General features: G+C 38.9%; 1 protein-coding gene across 3 annotated transcripts; it reads right to left on the bottom strand.

Annotated features, from left to right (window-relative positions):
• Positions 1–24,180, bottom strand: GK5 (glycerol kinase 5). Of its 3 annotated transcripts, none has more exons than XM_068200842.1 (16): positions 24,085–24,180; positions 20,667–20,781; positions 17,579–17,654; positions 17,071–17,164; positions 15,939–16,070; positions 14,859–14,934; positions 14,174–14,235; positions 14,012–14,085; positions 13,629–13,689; positions 12,420–12,546; positions 9,740–9,844; positions 7,305–7,390; positions 5,999–6,102; positions 4,589–4,648; positions 2,205–2,338; positions 1–1,102 (listed from the first exon to the last, which is right to left on the bottom strand). In XM_068200842.1, the coding sequence occupies exons 3-16, from the start codon at positions 17,638–17,640 to the stop codon at positions 966–968; spliced, it is 1,314 nt and encodes a 437-aa protein (XP_068056943.1). In that variant the 5' UTR covers positions 17,641–17,654; positions 20,667–20,781; positions 24,085–24,180; the 3' UTR covers positions 1–965. The 3 variants fall into 3 exon arrangements, with proteins under 3 accessions (XP_068056943.1, XP_068056942.1, XP_068056941.1); XM_068200841.1 differs by lacking the exon at positions 24,085–24,180 and adding an exon at positions 22,981–23,117 and having other exon boundaries at positions 20,667–20,760; XM_068200840.1 differs by lacking the exon at positions 24,085–24,180 and adding an exon at positions 21,850–22,017 and having other exon boundaries at positions 20,667–20,760.
• Between the last annotated feature and the right edge of the window lie 95 nt (positions 24,181–24,275).

Genomic DNA, 24,275 nt, shown 5'->3' with positions numbered 1-24,275 from the left:
TTATTCTGAAATTAAAATGTTTAATCATTTTACATTTTGGAAGCTGATTTACACATAATCCTGAGAAAATTACGATAATTTAATATCAGAAATAAGCAATTATATAAGAATAATTAACTACACATTTCTTTAATTATATTTTATTTGTTTAAAAAATACAAAAGTAATTTATAGCTTCAAAAATAAACTTTTTACTCCCTTTTAACTAATAATAATAGGATTTTAAAATGGCCTTAAAGATACTAACAGTACAGATATTTACAAGTTAGATAGCATACCTGAACTAGTTTTAATGTATCTATGCTGGCCACTCCAGATAAGGTTGCTTTTAAAAATTGAGCCTCAAGCTAGCTACAAAGTATCAGCTACAAAAATCCTGGATTTTTTAAATGGAGTGTTGAAAGCCTATTTGCTTTTCTATTTCACCTTGATCTAGTGCACAAATAATGTGATCACAGTGCCTAGTGTCAACCACAAGGTGGTAACAGGCTACTACCAAAACAATGTCTTTGTACACAACTGAATTCCTCATAACCCAGCCCCAACAATCATTTTGTTTCGTAGCAATGCCTAGGGGAGTAAATGTGCCTTTTACCCTTCCTTGATGGTGAGCATACACAAGATTTTAAAGATCCGAAGGGAGGCGAGTTGCTCAGTGAAAAACCCATCACAGTTAAAACAGCCATGGGCAGTACACGGTAGGATTTGAGCAGCTGGGCCACCCAAAGGAGGTCACTGAAGGGACACAAATGCTGCAGCTGGACCACAGCTGCCACAGGGGTGATGGGAAGGTTCATTACACTATGGTAAGTAATCCAGCAGCAGGGGGGGAACTCAAATACCACACAACTTATAATATGCCATCACAAATTCCAGTTATATTTTTTTACTGTCCTGTTAATGCCAAGATGTTACAAAATATTAATTAAATCATCGTAATTCTTCTAAAATTAAAATACAAATTTCTACCAGTGTGGTGAGTGTTTCATTGCTTGCAGCCATGCATCCATAGCAGGTCTGTATTCCTCTGAATCCTTTTGGGGCTCAAACACTGCTTCTATTCGCCTTAGCTTCTTTAGTTGTTTTTTGTCTGTCCAAAATCCTATAAAAAGAAAATTCATTTTCCAGCCTAAATGCAAATATGTTATTTTTGAGTTGTTTTAATCTATTTCCAAGAGTTCCAAAGCAGAAACACAGTAAGAAATAATGACAGCTTTTCTTTTGACTCAACCAGCAACTTTCTCAGAGGGAAGCATATTTTTAATATTGTGAAAATCCTTTCCAATAGGATCCACTTGTTTGGAATCCTGACAACAGCGCATCTGCTTAACTGGGAAGGTTTCCAAGGAACAGCTCTGGTATACTGAAGTTCCCTTAGGTTTCATCCACAAAGTGCTTTTGGTTGCAGGTCCTTCTCAACAAAGAAGGGCCACAGAAACCAAGACTTAGCTGCTTTCCTACTGTCTTAAAAATTGTATCAATAGCAAGAAACAGCTCGTGTTACAGATTCCTATCAGTTTACGTTATTAAATCATTCTTGTCTGCCAAGGGTGTCAACTTTCTTGCACTTTTAGTTTCTGAGTAAGTCTTACCCAAGCATATAATTTTTACCTTCATTTGTGTTATTTACATATCAAAGCACTTCAACAAAAACATGTTTTGTAGGTGCATATTAAGCAAAACCATCAACAGTTTGTAGCTTTCAGTCTTGTTAACAATATGAAACAATTCTGTGTGACTAGAGCTGGTTTTCCTGTTAATAATTAATTTGTAGTTCCATTCCTGTGAAAGCCTCAAAGGATAAAGGCTGTGTTCACAGAGCACAGGACAAAGCCTCGGTGGGAGTGACAGAGCTGCAGGTGAGCAGAGCGGCTCCCTGGCCACATGGTCCATCCCCAGCCAGCAGCACTGAGGCAGCACCAGTATGGGAATGGACATGGCATGTCTGACTCAAGGAAGGGGAGGCAGCAAAGACAGGGCTCACCTTTCTTCTCTAGTAATACATCCTTCTAATGGTACTGTACAGAGAAACATAAACACTATTTACCTTAGATTCACACAAAAATGGCTAAAGTAATCCTTTATGGGGAAGGGTTACAATTATTTGAAGTTATGACCTTTTTTTTTTTGTCTGATCTCTTTTCTACTGTATTTACAACGTGCACTATAAGGGGGAAAATAAAGCCTTTTTAATGTCTACATACCTGAGGCAAGGCCTGCTAGAAAAGCTGCGCCAAGACTAGACATTTCCGCATTTGCAGGTTTTTCTATTTTCTTATTAATTAAATCTGATGTCATCTGCATGACAAAACTATTATTACTGACACCTCCATCAGCTCTATAGGGAGAAGGAAATAAGTAGTTAAAAAAATGTGTTAAGTGCTTATTGCCAGCATTTCAGAAAACAACGTTTGGTATTTCACACTTATACATAAATCTTCCTGTCACTCATGCACAAATGCACTTTCACTTTATGGGTAAATTTAGAGGACAGAACAAGGTGCCAAAAAAAAAAAAAAGAAAAAAATAGTTTATAAACTCAGAGAGGAATGGTAGGCAGACAGGGACACAGGACACTATCAAAAGCTCTGAAAGTTCTGTCTTTTAAAACTATACATTGTCTTGGCTGAAATACTAGGGTTTATAACAGAACCTTTACATAGTTACCACCACAATATGACAACAGCCAAAACCATTGCACCAAACAAACCCTTTCATGTGTCCTCAGATCTAGAGAAGTACCTTTTTCCTTAATACCAAAACTTTGTATTAGTTAGCTAAAATGCCTTCAGAGTTGCTTCTTTTTAACAGGAAGTTCAGAATGAGGCTTCCATCTATCTATTTTCCTACTTTGAGACCAATTTAATGGAGAAAATGAGAACTTATCAGTGCTGATCTTAAATGATCTGAGATTTTGAAGTAATTACTCTTGCAAACAAAATAACTCTAATAAAAAGCAATCTTTGAAATGTCCTAGAAGGTTCATTATGCTCTTGTACTCTAATACCAGCCATGTATGGAGCTGATGTTCTATCAAATGTGGTGCAGAGAAGACCTCTAGTGTTTATTGCTACAGAAAGTGTTAGGTAATAAAACTCATTATTTATAGGACATATGGGCTAAAGCTTAGGGCTCTTTCTCTGTGCTTTCCTTGATGATGTTGAGACAAGCAAAGAGAAATAATAAGAACCCATTAAGGACTAATGAAAACAATGCCCAGAGACCTGGAAGGAACAAGGAATACAGGACATCAGCTAAAAAAGGAATTAATACATTTATTGGATAAAAACAACAACAAAAAATCAAAGGTAACTGACAGATGCAAAAGATGTGTGGACGTAAAGATGGCAGAGCAGTCTGCAACCCTACTGAGAACCCCACTGAGTGTGTCTCATTATGTTTTAATATTTAATCCACAAGCTGAATTGCTACTGATTTTAGTTAAGTAATACAGACACTATATAAAACTGCAATTTTATATCCATGAATAAAAAATAACATGAGCATACAATTTAAGGTTTATATTGCAATGTAAATGGAATCAGAATTCTAATGCTCCCTAGGCTGTATTTCTATACTTCCCATATTTTAAGAGTTTTTTAAGAGTTTGCACTTTTAACGTGACTTTTCAAGTTTCTATGTTAAAAAGCAACTTTCTATGTTAAAAGGCTTCCTAAGTAATCAAAGTTCTGGTACTTTTCATCTTTTCATTAAACCCCTACCCCTGGCTGTTTCTTCCCCTTTGCCTGCTCTCTCCCAATATGTGATGGAAAGCAGAAACTTTTACTTCCTTCCATTTCTGTACTCTCGCTTTTTCCCCACTGAGAGTCTGATTCTGACATGCCTGCCAATCTGTTCTTCCTTTGCAGAGGCACAGGAGGGATGGGAACGCTCAACTCTGCTCCTGACTGCAGTGCCATGCTGACCCCTGGTTGTCCGAGGGAGGAATTTTGTTGCAGAATTTTCTGAGCCTCAGAGGGCTGGAGCATCTGACAACTGGTGTACTCAGAGAAGGTCCCTATCAAAATGTGAAATGTGCTCTTCCAGCAATGTTTAGTTCAGCTAAATGTTGTGCAAGCATATTCTAGGGATTACAGTTACCTCACTAAATTTCATATGGCTCTTCCAAGACTGAAGCAAAACTGATGTCTTAACAATTGAATTCTAAAACTAATCTCTCTCTTTCCCTCACAAATAGAACCAGTTTTAACCAATGTCTTCACAAAACTGTCTGTGAAAGACCCAACACAGAAAATGTCAGTATGAAAGAATGATGACAAAGGATAGAATGACCTTTGTGGTAGGCATTGCTATATGCACTCTAGTGCTACCTGAAAACATGGATATGCCTTCTTTTTAATTTTTGTTCTAATAATTAAAGCAGTTCATTACTTCCCCACTAACAATCACCAATGCCAATAGCTGTAGGTAGACTCTACTGCTGCTTCAGTTACATTAACATTTGACTTGGAAATCGTCTACTTCTAAACAGCAGAATTTTTACAGTAAGAGAAAATGCATAATAAAGCTCAAACCTGTTTAAAATCAAACTCTCATAGATCTAATTAAAGAGTTACGGGGAACTTACCGAATAGTTCGAAGAGGAATGTGCACCTTCTTCACAATGATATCATAAAGCAGTTTGTTTCTTTAAAAGAATATTGAGTTGAATTAATCATTATATATTCCATAAAGTGTTTTCAATTTCTACATAGTCAGAAAAAAAAATGGAAGGCAAGAAAGGCCTCAGTTCTGTTAGAACGGCTGCAATAGCTGAAAAGTTTCTAGAATGCATAAATGAAAAACCCAAAACCACTGAAACTGATGTTTGGTCTTTGTCACTGTTACAAAGGCAAAGTGTGGCTAAATCATGGCCCATTCTATAGCAAGTCACTGTAGAAGGTTCATTTTTCCCACTGAAAGTTACTGATAGGTTTCTAGAGATGCAATAGTTGACATAAGTGGCTTAGAGTGAGGAAAGTAGGCCAACAGTGCTAGCTGGAGTTTATCCAGCTATTCTGTAAGGGGAATATCTGAAGCCTTCAAGTTTGACTTTTTCCTGAAACCATTTCATTTCATGGGAGAAAATCTAAACACAAAGAATCTCTACTTTTTTCTAGTTATTTGTATACAGTATTTGAATGAGATAGATGAATTCTTAACATCTCTTAACATCCTTTTCAAGACACCCATATGTCAGTTCAGAGATTACTGCATCTCATGTTCAGGCTCACAGTGGAGAAGGAAGATGCATTAGAAACCAGTTGCAGCAATTCAGAATGCTGCCCTCCTCCAGACATCTTTACTGAGGTCTTTGCAGGAGATTTTTATGCCCAAAGTGATGTCTCTTAAGGCACCAAAAGCAAAGCTGTTGACTACATGGAAGGACTCACATCAGCGCTCCCTAAGTGGCCACAGCGCAGTGTGAGCCAGGCTCAATCCATGCTCAGCTCCAGTTTGAGGCATGCTGGGGGTTGGCAAAGCAGTGACATACTGATGTAGTATCAGCAGTGACCAGCAGTGGCATCTTTAGCCTTCACAGATCTGGCAGCTGCTGACCATTCACATCTTTTAAGACATTTAAAAGGCCTGTTACTTTGCTTTATAAAACACCAAAATTTCAAACTTTAAAGAAAAGCTGATATAAAGCTTTCAGCTTCAAGGATACTTTAAACACAGCTGGAGATGACTACAGTTTCTGACAAAACACTGTCAGGAGAGAAAGGACAAACTCTAAACAGAAAACACTTTTAAAACATGCAGAAAACAACATTATTTCAGAACCTCTATATCGTTACTTAATGACAAAAACTCTGAACTAACAAACATACAAATTTATTTGTAAAGTGTTTAAAAAAAAGGAAGCAGCTGAAAGTCCTTTCCAGTGTAACAGTAGTGTATTGTACAAACTGCAGAAGTCTATGTATCCATTTAAACTGCTGATCTAAACAAAAGCAAACGTAAGAAAATACAAGCCAGATGAATTAGCACGCAGTACCTGAAAGCTACAGATTCCAATATAGCTCGAACAAGATGGTTTCTGTTAGTGGAAGGTTTCAGCCCCGTGAAAGAGGCACATAAATATGGGTCATCCCCAGAAACCTGCAGAAAAGATGTCACCATGAGTTCAGTGAATAGTATTTGTAGGCTTTTGTGAAAGAAGTTAAAGAGTAAGAAAAAAATAACTTACGACAATTACAGGCAGCATAGTGAAAGAAGAAAATTGAGAACAATATGTAAGAGGTGTATAGTGTTATTTTAACCTACTCAGCAAACAATTTCAACTGCTTTTTTCAACAGCAAAACGTTTAAGTGACTTCTTCCAAATCAGACAAACTAAAAAAGACTAATCCACACAATTTCCCATTATAATACATTTAAAATGTACACCAGTTGTCTAGGACAGGGCACGCTCATATTGCTGATATTGCTGTTCTCTAACAAGATTTCACACACGCCCCCTCCCAAAAAAAAAAAACCTGACTTCCAAAAGTAATACTGAAAAGGACAATAATACTTTTTATTGATGTATGCTACAGCCTGTTATCAGTGACAGTGAAGGAAGCTGGGCTATCTGGAGAAGAAATTAAATTCTTCTTTGCTTTGTTCTATTACCATACAGAACTTAGACAAAGGTAAGGTAGAGATGTTAAGTTTCTTCATAAAAAAACACTAGTCCTGGGAATGATCAAACTGAGTATGGCTAACTCAAACTTTTAGCAACACACCCAGAGATGAGCTCGTATCACTCAAGCCAAACAGTTTCTAAGACTTCTAAGAGAGAAGTCTACTATACTGAGTTTGATCATTCCCAGGAGTAGTGGTTAAGTATTATCTTTGCTTTTCATAATGCCAGGACTTGCAATCTTGCTAATATTTCAATACTTTTAAATATTCTGATGAATTACAACCTACACCTTGAAAAAAGGCAGAATAAAATCAATTCTTTTAGAACAGTGATTAGAAGCATTGTCTCAATGAAAGCTCTGCCCTTCATAGCAAAAAACCTGTGACATTGGTTTGTGTCTCTGCAGGCATTGCCTGTGTTACCAGGGGAGAATAATTTCATCTACCTGTCCATCACTGATTTTCATATTTGGTTTTTCTCAAGGGGAGGAATGGCATTTAATTACTCTGATATGACAATGGCTTTCATGTATTGTGATGAGCAACAGACAAAAAGAACCTCAACAGTACAGAATAAATACTGTGATAAGATGTAAATTATTACCTTTAAAAATGTAAAAATTAATTTTTAATTGGGTTAATAGAATATAATCTTGATTTTATTAATAATCTTTTACCTGCAAACCTGGAATGAAACAAACACCTTGAGAATCAGCGGTACTCTGTGCCATTTCTGCTGTTTCATCTACATTGGTGAAAAGTTCTGTAAAGATACACAGGTTGTAGGATGTTATTATTTCCTTCAATTTCTTCATTTTGTCTCACTAAGAGAAAAACATCTAGAGTCAGACTACTCCTTTTTTAATATTTTCAAACTACATGTTCTAAGGGAAACAATCTCTTCTCTATTTCATGTCCATTAGTCACATCAATAATCCCAAACTATTGAGATGAAGGCTAAACTCGAAAGGATCCTCTCCTATCTACTCTGCTGTAGCCTTTTAATCTTCAAGACATATATGGGAATTAAGAATGATAATGGCACCTAAGAGTGCTAAAACCTTAGCTTCATAGAACATCTTTTTTCTCCCCATGTTGTTACTGTCAGTCCAACCACTTAACAACTCCAGAGAAAGTCCTTAATACTCGTATTTTATCAGCACTCTTGATATCTTTACAAGTGACACATAAGGTAATACATCACCTCTTATCACAATAATGCCTCTTGGATAGACACTGCTTTAATTCTCTGCCCAGCCAGATGACTCCTTCCACAACTCTACAGACATTCCTTTTTAGCTTGTTCTTCACCCACATGCAATTCTTGGACTAACATCCCTCTTCCACAATTCTAACTAATGATGTCCTTATGTGGCCACAAAACGTGATTTTACAGAAGACTAGAGGTCTTCTGTACATGAGAGATGTTGCTTTTTCTTGTCTAAAAAGTGAATTTTCCTATTAAAGGTAAATTAGTTTAATCTAGCTCAACTTACCTTTGAAAAGCCCACCATGGTAACTTATCAGGAGTTTCAATTTACCTTTGTAATATTTATGAATTTGTGGGAAAACTATGGATTCTACTGTGCTCAGACTAATAAACTTAAACCACATTTTTTTTCCTTCTTGTTGTCTTTGCTATTACTGAATTATACATATAGTACCTCTATGCCAGGACAGAAAATCAAAAATTAAGTAAGACTGACTTCATGCTGAAATTCCACATACTACTACTTCTTCAAAATTCTTAGAAGTTATAGGATTCCACTAAAAGAAATCCACTAAACTAAGTTTGCCTTGCTGCAGAAATTACTATTTCCAAACCTTTACCACTATTGTGTCTCATCTTCATCCATGTTAAGCCTCACCACCCTTACTGAGGCCATTAGCTTACCTTGTGTTTTGGCCCAATTCCTTCTGTAGAGCTAAAGTTTTTCCATTCTCTAAAGCTGATAAAAGTTTCTGAATTCTGTTTCTCTGCAACAATATTTTCAGAAAATAAAGGCCTTACTTGTTACAGAGTTTAAAGCAGCTTGTGTTTTATTTATCCCATCTCTAAAACTTCCCCCCTTTTTTTTCCTAAGGCAGCAACTGTAGGTCATGATCATTTTACTACTGACTACCTAAAAATCCTTTATACTTCTGCATATACCAATGAAACCCATTTTAAGTACAGATAAGTTCCATATGGATAATTACCCATTTTAATTTTGGAATCTGAAGTAGCAAACTTACATACGTAGCACTGACACTTGAGTCTGCAGCATTGAACTGTGTACTGAACTGGGTAATTTCCTCCAAAGCCTAGTGGCTGTTACTCTCTAGGCTTAGTCAAATGTTGGATGAAGATGTGAGGACCAATCTGGGTCACACTTAACCCTTAGGGGCACATACCAGAGCATACAGATGTACACATGCACCTAAAGCTGACAGCTTCAAGAAATGTGGAATTTTGTGGTGAGTTACACTTGAGGAAAACCCTCCCCAGACAGTCCAAAGTTTGAGATATTAATCACTTTTTTTCTCATCCTAGTAAAAAATGTACTAAATATCTAAGTAAGCCAAGTAAATTTTGAAGTTCTAATTAGAATACTGAAAACAGTTGTCCTATGAACAATCAGTGGGTTTGAATGTCAGCTACTACAGAGGTAGCATTTTCTTAGACTTAAACTGGAATGCAAAACTTTTCATTACAAAATAATAACAACAGCCAAAAGGTACATTACTTCCATGTGAAGCAACACTTACTTGCAAAGTTCTTCATGTTATTTTCATATAAATCAAACCTGTTATTAGTTATGAGATGTACAGCTCAAAACCTCTCAAAAGCAAGTGAGGAGTAAAATGTTTCAGGAAAATAAAAGCCTACTTAGGCAGGATGGCCTGAGGCAGAGACTGAAGAGAAGATGATTGTGCAAACCAAACTCCCTGCAGCAAACACCCTCAGCAGAGTGCCTACTAAAAGGACTGTACATTTCTGCCGTCCAAAGCATGAAGATTACCTCCTTCAATCATGAACAATAAAATCAAATTTAGTGACACAACTATGAACCCATAAAACAGCTTCTTAAGCAGTTACATATTTCACTCTCCATAAAATGTAAGAAGTTACCTATATCCAGAGCCCATTTTATGGCAGTGCCCACATCCGATATAGAGCCTTCAGTTAAATAAACAACTTCTTCCCCAATCTTCCAACCGATGAGTGGATAAAGACCTTAATTATTTTCCAAGAAACAAAACATTCATTTAAAATAAATGTTTCCAGAAAAACATATACAAACATTTCTCACAATAAACCCACCTAAAAAAATTAATTCCTTTGTAGAATTCAAACTAAAGAAGTCACCGATAGAGGTTAAATGTGTTGTTTACAACTTTAGTGATGGGATAACAAGAGAACTGAGCAACAGGTTGTTAGACCAAAGATAACCTTAAAAAATTGCTATCAAATTACCAAAAAACACCTTTAAACTGAAGATCTATCTGTGCCTCCTTTTGTTTTTTATATAAGAGATGGTGTATACCTAAAAATTTATCAGTGTTTTTCTATTTAAGTCCATCCAACTTTTCCCAATGGTTTTTAAAAAGGAAGAGTGTTTTCACCCCAAATATAAAGCATGAAGGCTTGGCTCTCATATGGGAAACATAAAACTGAAACAGACATACACACAAAAAAAGTAACACAAACTTAGAGCACAGATCTTATTCACAGAAGAGAACGAAAGTGATGTACTTTTTAATTCCCTGTTTAATATGCAATGCTTCCTCACACAGAAAGCAAAAAAGAAAACAAGTTTTACCTGCACTTCAGCTAGAGAAATGGCTTTTCAGGTCACTAGATAAGAACCCAAGTAGTCACTGGTCACTGTAACAACCTCACCCAATCAAGCACAGTAACTGCTGGAGTGAACGAAGTGCCCATACTTTATGGAGTCCTGCTGAGGACTCAGAGATCACGGGTAATGCAACAAAGGTAAACGAGTCCCAGCGTACCTTTATAATGACCAGAAAAGCATCAGAAGGATCTAGGGGCTCTCTCTGCTTTCTCAAAGTGACTTTGCTGATATATGTGTTCCTCACAGAATCATCTCCAGTTTGTTTGCCTGTGTCCAAATGAGTTGCATGGGAGTACCAGTGCAATTGCAGAAACTTGTGTTAGTACTGGGGGCACTCTAGTGCTTCCAATATAAAACAATTAGCAGCACTGATTAAAATCTGTATTTGTCTCTTGAAAGGGGAATGTAACATATATAACTCCAGATCATCTGTGCAGATATCCCTTGAAATCTTTATTTTTTACCAAAGGTAGAGTCACAAAGGAAAAAAGCCCAAAAAACTGATTGAGCCAAAGATCCTTAAGAAGAGCAGCTCATTAGGGACAGAGACATCCATCCATCACATGGCCTCCTTAAAGATGCTCACACCAGAGTCTCTAGCAGTGTAACATAATCCTACCTCTAGGGAAGGGATTCCCATGACACTTGGCATGACCAGAGATAGCTTTAAACCTATACAACATGATCCCATCACTGAATTGTGAGACGGGCTGCTCTTGAAGGAACTACTTTAGTTTTCTTTTTTTTTTTAACTGTTAGATGTAGGAGCTAAATGTAGACCAGAAACTAGAACAGCAGCTAATCAACAGCTTGCACAAGGATGCTGCAGGGATTCATCTTGCAGTCTTAAATACCTATGTCAGCTTTAAAGATTGAACACATTACATTTCATGCCCAGGGCACTAAGAAATCCAGGCACTTAACTCATCCCACTAACCATACACCATGACAGCCAAAGAACATAGGGACAATAATTTTAACAAAAGTAACAGCCTAAAGCAGTAAAAGCTTCACAGCATTGCCTTAGAAGATTTTAACTCCTATCAGACTACAATACCTAAATTGAAAAACTTTATAGCGTGTTTTTTGCTATTACATTTTAACAGACTACATATCTAGTATTTCCTAAGTAAAAATATCATAATAATGACATAATTAATTAGCATAAAAAGCATTTGCATTCATAGTGAATTCAATGTCTATGCTATTCAGTTCTGACACATCTCAATTATTTGCCAAGGTCCTTCAAGACATGAGCTGGTAAAATTCTCTTTATCACACTGCTGTCCTCCTTTCCAGCCCCACTCCATTTTAAGCAGTAGACATCCTGAAATTAGTAACTCTTTAAAAATACGACAGACAGAGCGAGACTGTGTAGGCAAATTTACTTCAGTGTCATCTTCAGTGTTTGCTCTCTTGACAAATAGCTATCTCTGACAAATTACTTGACAGATCACAGATGTTCAGAATGACAAAGTTTTAAACACTAAAAACACACTGGGGAGCCCATTTTACAAGAAAACTTACAACGTCTAACCCTGCATTATTGCAGGTGCTTCAATGCATAAGGGCTCAAGGGGAGGAACTTTTGAAGATTCACTGCAACATTTTGATGTGAGAAGCCAGAGGACCAATCCCTTTTTTCTCCTGTATAATACTGCTATGAGGAACAGGTGAAGGGAAAAAAAACCAGGAGGGATGGAGGTAGCAGATATAATTACTAATGACGCTAATTAAATTCTCTTCCTGAGAAGCTTACTTTGGGATAACCAAAATTTACATTGCTAATTCAAATTTTCCACAGTCTTCTCTTCTGAAAGAACTACCAAGCTGTTTTTCTACACTTATAGACAGAAGGAAAAGCACAGCTATTCTTTTGTGTACCCTCAGCAGTAACAGCTATCAAGGAACAGCTGAAAGAATAAAATCTCCTAAAACCAAAATTTCACTTACTTCCCCGTGATGCAAAGAGATGCTCTCCAGTATTCACATTCCAGAAGCCACCTGTTCCCATCGTCAGTTTAACATCTCCTGGGTGAAAGCAGCATTCTCCAAACATAGCTGACTGCTGATCAGCTACCTGTCAATCCAACAAAAACAATGGGACAAGTCAGCTACCGTCTACCAGCCTGCCACGTTGGGTTTGAAAATATCTCTGTCAACACTTTGGAGTTCTGAATACAAGTAACCACTCAGGAACTGAGCATTCAGAGAGGATTTATTTACAATTTCTTAAGCATTTGCAGGCCATTTAACAGTCAGACTTATCATTGGCATCAAATTACATCAGGCTTCACAATGTGAAGTGTCTGTAGGACTCCTTGCAACAGTGAAAAGCAAAGAAGTACTTTGTGGTTTAATATTTAGCAAGGATAAACGAGGCATTTACAATCCCATGGAGCAAACCAGAGTAGCTTGGCCTGAATTCCTTTTTCCCCAGGTAGAAAGTTGAAGCTTTGAGGTCTTGCCTTCTTTTCCTTGATACCCCTACTGTACCACATTATTCCATGCTCTTTTTTCAACCATGATTATGGTCATTAAATGTATTTACTTATGTTTTTGCACTGGTGAAATAGTAAATTTACAGCTAGATTTAGTCCACATTATTTTAAACCAAGACAAATTCATGTTAGCTAGGGGACAATTTTTTCATTTAGCTCAATTCAAGCAGATTTTGCTCCAAATCATCACTAAGTTTTCTTATCCAAATTCTAACTACTGAGGAAAGCACATGTTATTTGCCACTTATTTCTAGTGAAAAATAAAAAAGGGATAAAAGGTACCACAAGTGGATCCATTAACAAATACTCTTACAGTTTGGTCTTACTGAAGTCAAGCCAGAACGGACTCTTGCATAACTTTATACAGAACAACTGATTTTAAGCCAGACACACATCACCAGAGCTTAGAGTCCTACATTAAGTACTTAATCATTTAGTCACACAACCTTAGTGGACCTCAACCTCTAGAAATCCCTTCTTGTTCCTTTCTCCTCCTTCCCCTTAAGGTTGTAGACTGGGTTTTTGGAGAAAAAATCAACAATCAATTCTATTGCAGTTAAGTCACACAGAATCAATAGAGAATAATAATGAAAGAAGAAAGTACTAAATCAAAGCCAAATAGAGTATAAACACACAGATTTAAGAAAATATTTTCACTTACCATTGCCATTATTGGAATAGGTACCCCAAATATTTCAGAGTCAGTTGATCCAAAGTTGAAGCTTAAAACAAACCACATTAAAATTACCTTTTTGTTAAAATGAAATCAAGGTACATACAGCCTGGATCTGGATCACACATAAAAGGTAATATGACTAATTTATTTTAAAGAAAACATTATAACTATCACTTTAAGAAACACAGTAAGAAAGTTTTGGAATTTGTATACTTCTAATATAAGGTATAACTGCATATAAATTTTTTTTGTGCTCATGTGTATTATTTGGCCTGTGCAGAATATTTAGTATTTCTTAATTAATCATAATTAATTTAGCAATTAATTTAACAGTTATCATATTCTTTTAATTATGCCTTCCTAGTTACCTTGTGTCTCTCACTGGTGGATAAATAGACACTGGAATAGAAAGTAGATTACACAAAGTGGGATTCCAACATTTCTGAAATGAAATGGAAAAAGTAAAAACATTAGCAACTGTCTGAGAAGCTCAATAAATAGCAACAAGATTCTTTGGGAACAGCACATACCGTAAAGGGTTCAAAAATGCCTGTAGAACTGGCATTTGAGTAATCTGTAGCATACACAGAACCTAGCATGAAAAGAGAGAAAAAAGATTTTTAGACAACCAAATATTTAAGAGTTTTTTTTAAACATCTCATTGACTCCCATGAAATATAAATCAAGTGTGTATGAGGAAAATCACAACGATACAATGAGCACAGAGATTTTACCTGCTGCTCACCATTCTGTGCATACAATTAATTACCCTATTTCCTCTCATGAAGCTGTCTAGAACAGCCAGCAGCATCACAGCAACTGCATCACAATCACAATCTGACTCCTCAGGCATTAGTCCTCAGGACTGAAACTTGTAATTCTTCCACATTTGTAACAATTCTTTGTTCTTTTGCTTTCACAGGTACTTTTCTTCAATCAACACCAATTAGCTCTGTTAGTCCTCTTTAAATCTTATACATTAACAAGGCTGATTACACTGAATAAATATTTCCCTTCCAGGCAGGCCCAAAGAATAATTTATTCAGAAGTTATTTTTATAATAGTAAATACATTACAATTTTTTATTGAATATACAAAAGCACAAATTGCAAAAAAAGTATCTGAATTCTAGGATAGATAAATGACAAGTAATGAACATCATTTCTTAGACTGCAGTTTGTTTTACTGATATTTAAGAGGAACTGTAATGTTCACCTTTAGTCAATCTATACAGTAACCAAGTGTCAACCGTTCCAAAGCAGCAGTTGTTTTTTTTGGCAGCTTCTTCAGCCTGGGGAAAAAAAAGTATTTACAATTGGGTACAATAAGAGAAGCATATTTATTGATTTATTTTATTATTGTCTTCATGATTAATCAGAACGTCCTCAGAAAATAAGTCCCTGATTGTAAACTTTTCTTCTGAAAAGGCTGAGTTGGCTATTTAACTAATATTATCCTACAACTTCATGCTCCTAACAGAAAATAAGAACACTTTCTTACAGCTGTTGCTAAGGAAAGAAAAGCAATTAATCCTCTACTTTAAGGGCATCATAGCCTTACGAATAGAAACTTACAGTCACAATTATAACAGTGGTGAAAGAGTGGTAGATAAAGAAAACAAGGTCCTGCATGGTTAGTATTAGAGCAATGAATATAGCAATACATAGCTCAGGGCTCATTAACTAGATTAATCCAGCACAACTTATTCCACATGCCTTTTCCAATTCACAAAAATGCAAGATGAATTGTGCAGCAGGGTATTATTTGTGAAACTGCAAAACAATGGCATAATGCAGAGTGGAAAGGTAAGAGGTTCCACTGAAAATAAATAAAATCATGAAGCAAAACCAGAGGGCAAACAGCTTTAAAACAAAGTACAAACACTAACTGCATAAATGTATCAAATGAAGTAAGATGATTTTATTATGTTGCTTATGTATAAAGAAAGCTTTTTACTATGACACATTTCCAGAATGAGAGGAAAAATTTGTACAAATGTAAGTTACTATTTAGGTAGACAGGCTTTGAACATTCACACAGAAACAATCCTTTCTGGCTCTTCTGAGAAGAACGAGCAAGACAAAACTGAAGCAATTACAGCCAATAGTCACAGAGTCATGGAATGGCCTGGAATGGAAGGGACCTTCAAGGGTTCCAACTCCACAGCCATGAGCAGGGACATCTTCCACTACACCACGTCACTCAAAGCCCCATCCAGCCTGGCCCTGAACACCTCCAAGTCACAAGCCATCATTATGACTTAAGAAACCTATTGCTTTTCCCTCTCCAGCTTACCTCACGTATGTTTTTAAAAACCCATGACAACTTCATAGAAGCTTGATGTGTTGAAAAAGTAAGAAAACTGGGTGCCAAATATCGATCATTCCCAGTCAAGAAATGAAGCACTGTAAAAATAACATGGATTACCTGTTTCAAAAGAAAACAGTTACTTAATTTTTAATCTTGCCCTTTAAAGGTTACTGATCAAATACCTTTAAAGGATGACAACACAGATGAAAGCTGCTGACATGTGATTAGATTCAGAAAGCTAAAACTCCTTTAGAGGATCCTTGAGGAGGATTATGTAAGGATCTTCATATCAACAGACAGCCTTCCTGCAACACACACCACAGGAAAGAGCAGCTGCACTAAGCAAAGCTGCTTTAGCACCTTCTGCTGGAGCACTGAGAGCCACTGCTCTGCACTGCCAACACCGATCACCTCTGTGAGTGCAATGCATGATGTGGCTGACAGCATTACACACTGTTATTCCAGTGGAAGTTCTCTTACAGCTGACAGGCTCAATCATGATTTATTAGATTTACCAAAATTTAATCGTTAATCATGTTTTCACAAAAGAAGTAACTGGTAAACCCAATAATTTAATTTCTTATTGTGACTGTGATGGTTAATTTTCACTTAGAGGAAAAGTAACTTCTGTTTTTGCACTTAGAGCAAATCTTTCTCTTCTAAAGGTATGAAGCACAAGCCACAAACAGCATAAAATGTACCTCCTACAGATACTCTGAGCAAAGGGTACATGAAAAAAACAAGCCAAGAAACCAAAAGCCCAAACCACTTCCAACCCAGACCTACTGACATCCACAATCTACGCGCTGTAGTGGTGTCAACATGCAACGTTTTAATATAACAGACTAAAAAGTAACAAAATGAGCCTTAGACCTATAGTTGTCTTTTCCCATAATAATTACTTTAGGCTACCAGTACTGAACATTTTTTCTTGGAACTATCTTCCATGCTAATATTACTCTGTTAAGTGCTTATTGCTCAGTTAAATGATGGCCACAGCACATCACATCACCATGTGAACAGGACACTTGCAGTATTCCACATATTGCCCTCACTTGTCATAAAAGTTAAACAGCTCTAATATAGCCAAGCAGTATCCAGACTAGCACAGTTTTACCTTTAGCAGAAGGGAGTTATTCCAAGAATTCACAAGTTCAGCACTTCTTAAGTCTTGCCAACTTATGAAATTATGAAAGGGTTTCCCTGTCCTCCTGAAAAACAGTATTTCAATGATTAAAGCTAGAGAACACAAATTGCCCAAAACATTCAACATTATTCACCATTTCCAATCAGGACAACACTAGGTCCGTTCCTATAATAACTGCATATCCTCCTGGTGGATTTGAGGAGTTACTAAATCAGCACACAGACGTTTGGAGTGTCAGACTTCTCACCAGAATTAAAAATATGTGTGTATGCATCTCTTCCAATGTGTAAAGAAAAAAAGGCCACACACTCAGGATCTGTTCTGACCTGCTCTAAGGTGTGGCTGTGCAAACACAAGAGAACATGAGTGACATGACAATTTTTACTTTTTGAGTTCAACACTTGTACAGCCTGTTTCCATCCAGTCTATGAATACAAATGAATACAAATTCATTTTACAGAACACACAACATACATACTTGTGCCATGTAATAAAAGTTCCTCTCTGGGTGGAGATGCCAAGACCAGCAATTTGCCTCATGTGAAGTCCTGCAGCTAAAAACCGAAATAAATGATAATCACAAAAAAAGCATTTATTTTAGAATATATTTAGCATATATTTTAGAATATTTGTTTTATAGAAGCAAACAAAAATATAACTTCTTCAATATAACTATAAAACCTATGGAATACTTAGGAAAATAATAGTTTATGAGAATATAAATCTCTACAAATTGTTCAACTAAGTGTTAAGAGCAGAGAAACGTTAGAGAGCTCTGAGTCAGACAATTGATTCCAAAGCAGATGAAAAAAACTATGTATTTTGCAAAAGCAGTTGTGGCACACGGACCCCTTCCACCCTCTGAAAGGCCTGTTGATACTTTACATGAACAATCCCAGAGACAGGAGGCAGATTACATGTGCCCACATAATCAATTAAAATGTGTATTTCACATGTATGAATGTGAACAAAAGCATCAACGGAAGTACCTTTACAGACTTGGGTAAAGAATTTCTTTATAGAAACAAAACTAGAATGATCCTGCAGGCAGTAAATAGATAAATATGAATACACCATAACTTTTTGCATCACTTTGATAATGATGTCTCACTTTAAGTACTTCTTAAGCAATGTTTCAAAATTCCTAAGAAAGAATTTGCTTAAATTAGGTACCACTGAATGTAACAAAGAATACTTTAAAGTCAGAAGTACAAAAATGTACATTTGGATATACACCAATTCTGCTGTTAAACCTTACCTTCAAATAACTGTTACAGAACATTTTTTCTAATATAAGTGTAAATACTTAAATATCTCCATAGCTATTTTCAAAGCAACTCTGGTCAGCTTGCTAATTACCTCCAGCCATACTTAAAGAAGCAAAATTACATTAAGAAAATACACATAAAAAATTTCCACTCATATGACAGACTACCCACCCTGTCCTAAGTACTGTTACTCTGAAGGGCTCTCAATCCAGCTCCTTGAACAAATCACAGGTTAAGTAGGTCTTGCTCAAACGTGTTCTCATGTTAATTTTCACGTGCAAAGTTGCTCATTTGTGTGAGCATGTTCTGCAGACTCTACATCCAGCACCCTCTCAGTGACAATTACAGAAGGGGTTTCACAAAGAAAGGGCATATCCTGTGCCACCAAACTCTACATGTGCTTCTGCACCTCCCCTTACACTGAGTCCTTGCATTCCTGCCAGCAGTGCTATCGATTTCTCAATCAGCTGGAAATTAAACCAGTGCTTTCACAAGGCAACCTGCTCCACCTGCTGCACAAGTGCTGCTGGTAGCAGGAGGGCATGGGAGGAGGACCTGGGAGTGGGTGGCCTGGGAACAGCACTATTTCTTTTTCAGGCAAAGTCACAGCTTTCAAGCACTTCCACAGCTCACTAAGGACTACTGGCATGTGTTACTCCTTCCCATCTCCATAATCTGCATGGTCCCACCACATTCCCTATATCAGCTATCAGGCTTTCCAGACACCCACGCAAGTGGAACTAACTTCCATTACAGACAAAAACAAACCTAAAACATGGATGTTTTTCAGTTACTCTGTCTTTTGGATGGAGTGGCACAGTAAGAGACAGAGTTGGGACCGTGCAGCCAGAAGCTTCCACCTTTAGGTAGTATTGAACTACAGCAGCTCATGCACACATGCATGGAATCACGTTTGGCTCTGCAAGCCCAGCAAACCCAAGTGTCACTGTGCTCCTTCTGCTTCCAGTCAGTCATTCCTGCCCCTGCTACCACACCCTCTCTTGCGTCAGCACAAACATCGGTGAAGCTCTGCTGGCATAAACAACCGGACAGTGATTTGACTCAGGAAGCTGCCCTAGACTAGAAAGAACTCTGTGAAAAAGGGGTGGCACTGCTTCTTTTGACAGCACTGTGAGTTATGCTTACACACCCACTCAAAAATGACTTGTCAACAATGTGTGCAGCTTGGCCACAAGGAAATCTTCCCTTTTTAAAACTAGCTGAAAAGTCTTGCTTCCTGACTTGTCCCACAGAATGGAAATGAAGGAAGACAGTAAGGTCTTTGGAGGTTGAGGTGGCATTGCTGTTCTCGTGACCAAACAGTTGTGGCTGCTGACAAAACAAACCAAGAGCCCAAAATAATCAGCTTCAGCTTACACCTGGTGATATTTACTTTCCCTGTTCCTTAGGCAGCCTTCCAAAGGAAGGTACAAGCAGTTTTGCCATAAGCCATGTCTGAAGGCCGAGACCAAGCAAGAAGGGCTGAACAGGAGGAACTGAATGAATTGAATGAGAGGGTAATGTGCACACACAGACCAAGGAGACTGGGGCACTGTGGGAAGGCAAGCTGGGGTCCAGCTGACAGGTTCACAGCATCAATACGGCATAGGTGATCCAGCATGGATGGCAGAACACTAGAGGTAGATTAATATGAAAGCTGTGAGAGTTGTAGAGAGTAAGAGCTAGGTTGGAGCAGCATGCAGAAAAGCAGGGGGAAAAACCCACCAGAGGTTTGTCAGAAAAGGGAGCTGTATGTATTCAGTGGAGCACTAGGAATTTTTAGGCTAAAGTACAAATAGAAAAGAACATAAATACAGGAATAGGATGGTAAGAACCACTTAAAGTTTGAATGGGAAAAGGAGGAATATCAGGTTGCCATCAAGTGAGCCCAGCTCTGCAGCATCCTGCATTCATTCTCACTCACACACACAAAGTGGTGGTAGAACAATGGGGCACTAAAAGGGGAACAAGCCTGCTCTCTGTTCCTGCACAGAGGCATCTGGAGGAACAGACACTGGGGAAGGATGCATATACAAAAAGCTGCAGCAACAAAGTGCTGGCACTGATGCATAAATCAAGTATTCACATTGCTTCTACTTCAATCCTAATCTGGGCCCAATTAAAGGAAAAAGGTAATTGAAACCCTAATTTACATAATGACTGAATAGGCCTTAAAGCATGCTGTAGTACTGTGCCCAGTGATGATTTTCAGTACTAGCTAAAAATAGTTTTATTATCCAAGTAACTTACTTCACTAATTTTGATAAATAAATAATTTCTCAAAATTTAAGCCCTTACCTTGTACAGCCTCTTTTATTACACCAATAAATTGACTCCACAGCACTTCAGGATCTAATTCAACCCATCCAGGACGAGGATAAAGTGATTCGACCTGTTTGGGAAACACAAATAGCTTTATTATGATCCCTAGAAATCAGAAAATACATTTTAATTGGTGTTGTTTTGTTTTGTTCTTCATTTTGTGAATCTCCTGTAAGAGTAGAAACAACAGTGCAACTTTTAAAACATTGTTCAACATGGGTTTGTGATCTCTAGAAGACCTCCACTGTTCTGGGGGAATACAGAAGCTCAAACCCCTTGAAATAAGGAAGTCCAAACCTCTTGGAATAAAGGAACCTGTAAAACCTCTTCCAGAGCTGCAAACAGGAAAGCAGGTGTCTCAGAAAGCCGTTTCTGCTGCATTGCTTAATTCAGACGTCGATGCTTCTGAGCTTCTCAGTGGCAGCACAGCAGGCCAGGGATCACCTGTCAGACGAGCTTCCAGCGCCAGGGAGGGTCACCTCCACCGAGAGCAGCCCCTTCCATCTCCGAAATCCATCAGATTTCTTACACTTTTCGCTGCAAGCTTTTCATTGCAATAGGTACCAGGAAAAACAGTTAATTCTGGAGCTTGCCTTGATCCTAAAATCACAAGCTGTACGAACCAAAAGCAGCCTGAAATTCATGTTTTAAAGTTGACACTTTCTCACGTAGCGCTGTTAGATAATGGGACGCGTGTAACCGTAAGTCCTAAGTAAATCAGCTATGCCCTACTAACAAAAGTGGTTTTGTTCAGACAGAGATTAGTCGATAAGTGACGACCGGGAAAGGTGGGAGGGGATGAACGTCGAAGTAACGGGGTGAGTGCTACGGCGGTCCCCGCGGAGGAAGGGGCCCGTGGGTTTCCTTTCACCCCCCGGGAGGCGGAACCGCTCCTGTCCGCCCTGGCTCAGGGGATGCCCGCACACTGGGACCAGCTGAGCTGGCTGAGAGCCTGCGAACGCCGGCCACGCCGAGCCCCGACGGGCAACCCCCGCAGCCTCTCGGTGCCCGCCGGTCGGAACCGCTGGGGCAGAGAGCAAGCTCGGCCCCGCCCGGCTGCCGAGACAGGTGCTGCCCAGACAGGTGCTGCCCCCGGCTGCTCTCGCCGCTCGGCCCGGCTCCGGACCAGGGGCGCGCCCCGCAACCCGCCCGCACTCACCTTCCTGTAGCTGGAACCCCTGACGGCGGCCGCCCGGTCGTAGACGTGGCACTTCACCACCGTGCTGCCCACGTCCACCCCCAGCACGTACCGCGCCGGGGCGGCCCCGCTGTCGGGCTGCCCGCACGGCATCGCCCGGCGCGGCCCGGCGCGGAGCACGGACTGAGCGCGGCCGCGCCCGCCGCAGCCCGCCGGGGGCGGGCGCTCCCGCGGCCTATGGGCGCGGGCAGCGAGCGGGGCCGCCGCGCGGGCAGGTGGCGCCCGCCGGGGGCGGCCGGGGCAGGCCGCGGCCTGGGAGCAGCGCGGGCGGTGCGGCCGCGCCCGCCGCGCCCTCACGGCGCAGGGGACGCCGTGCCCTCGGCCCCGGGATCCCACGGACACAGCAAGAACACGAAAGCAAAGCGTCGCGTTTCGTCTGTGCGGTCTTTACATGAATCTACCACGTGCACTTACAAAAGGCTTTTAGTTAAACACCAAATGTTAAAGGCCGTTCTAAAAGGCTGAATTCAGCGAGCGCCGCTGGGAGAGATGCCCACGGTGCGATGCTGACCCCCGTGATCACTGTCTGACCCCAACTTCTCCTCACACTACAAGAGGTATGTTTTCTCCTGGGATTTGTCACTGGAGGCACTGAGTATCAATGAACAAATTACACATAGTTACACAAAGTCATGAGCTGCAGCAATTCACTGGTGCCATCGGTTTGCTTTACAGGGGGAACGGCATCTAAAATTACTGCTGAAACAGAGTTAGTGACAGAAATGTTCCCTTATTGCCCTTAGATGGGGTGGTAATTTTTAAACAGGAGCAACCAGAAATATTAACAGCAAACCAATAAAATTCAGAAAGCTCAACCCCAAGCCAGTATCAGCAGAATTTTGTTTTAACCCAAATGTAATCAGAAGAGTTAGTCAATTAGTTTTAACTAATTTAATTAGAGCAGAAAAAGAAAAAAAAAACCACCAAAAAACAACACATTCAAAGTATTTCTCCCTTGCACTTCTGCTTTGGCCCCTCTTAAAAAAAACCTGCACTATGAACAGTATAATATGAGATAAGTCTGGCATTACTGGATCTTTAAACCAGGAATACTACTGACAGTGAAAGCCACATTAAGAAGAGGCTTCTCACCTCACATGGGCAGTCACAGAGGTCACTGGGACAAAGGTAGGGATCACGGGGAAGTGAAGGCACATGAAAGAGAAAGCCAAGAAACAACTGCTTTACCTCTCTTCCCTAAGAAACAACACTTTACAAAATCACAATCTCTTTGACTGTCTCTTGACATACAGCTAATAGACGTATGTCAGAGAGGTACCAAGTACTTCAGATTCTGATGAAGAGTACTTTCCTTCAAACTAATTTGTTAAAACTAACAGCATAATAATAATAATTACTTAAAACTTCTGACGAAAGCTCCCTCAATAAGATTTGACATGTGTATCTGGTATAAAAGGCTAAAACCTCTCCAAACATTCAAAAATTAAGAAGCCTTAAGAAAAAAAGGCATCTATATATCCTCTGTGTTTCTACAGTATCAATACAAGCAGGGCCTGCCTCACTGCAAGATTAAGCAAAACTTCAAAAAGAAAATGGATGCAGGTTACTTTTTTCTTTCATAAGCTCCTAATAGAACAAACACATACCCTTTTGATTGCATGGAAGTGGCCATGTAAAGTTGACTTGTCCTTGCAGATCTTAAATTCTGTTTCATATGTTGACAAATAACTTAAGATGCGTGGAAAAAGATAACCTGAACCAACTTGCAAAGTGTCAATGCATACATAATCTTAGTCATAGAGAGCACGTATTAAAATTGCTTAATTTATGAGAGGCTTATGAAATACAAAATTCTTATTATTGTTCTGTTTGTAATGTCACAAAAGTAATGCAATAAAAGACAAATGTGCTTTGATATGTGCAGAGAGTCCATGCATGACTTTGTTGTTAGTTTATATTGGTCTGTCAAAAATAATCTTATTCCCACACAGGCACTCTTTGTCTATCCAAAATCTCCGTCACCCTCAGAGAAAAATCTTACTGTCAATATGCACAAAAGCCCCAAGTTCATTTTAGCACAGGCAAGAATCATTCAATTTGAAGTGCAAATGTATGGACACTTTCCTGGTAACAAGCTGCATAACCCATACCAGCACCTCGAGTCCTCCTGTTTGGGTGAGAGCACGCGGGTGCCAAGTCACTGCTCAGAGAGGGAGCTGGCACACCTGGGGTCACATACCAAGTACCTCAGCAGCCATGGCCCGTACTTCTGCATCTTCTCTGCTGAAATCCTCAGTTTCTTTGCTCTCTGGAAAGCATGGCTGGTCTTATTTTTTACTGGGTTATCAAACCAAATGAAGGAGTGGAGGCACTCCAGGGACCTGTACAATGCTGTAGCAAAAGAGAGAGTTATTAAGTAAAACCAA

The sequence above is a fragment of the Anomalospiza imberbis genome, chromosome 10, assembly GCF_031753505.1.
Source record: "Anomalospiza imberbis isolate Cuckoo-Finch-1a 21T00152 chromosome 10, ASM3175350v1, whole genome shotgun sequence".
NCBI lineage: Eukaryota > Metazoa > Chordata > Aves > Passeriformes > Viduidae > Anomalospiza > Anomalospiza imberbis.
Note: the sequence above shows the minus strand (reverse complement) of the source record. Positions and strands in the feature narration are given on the sequence as shown.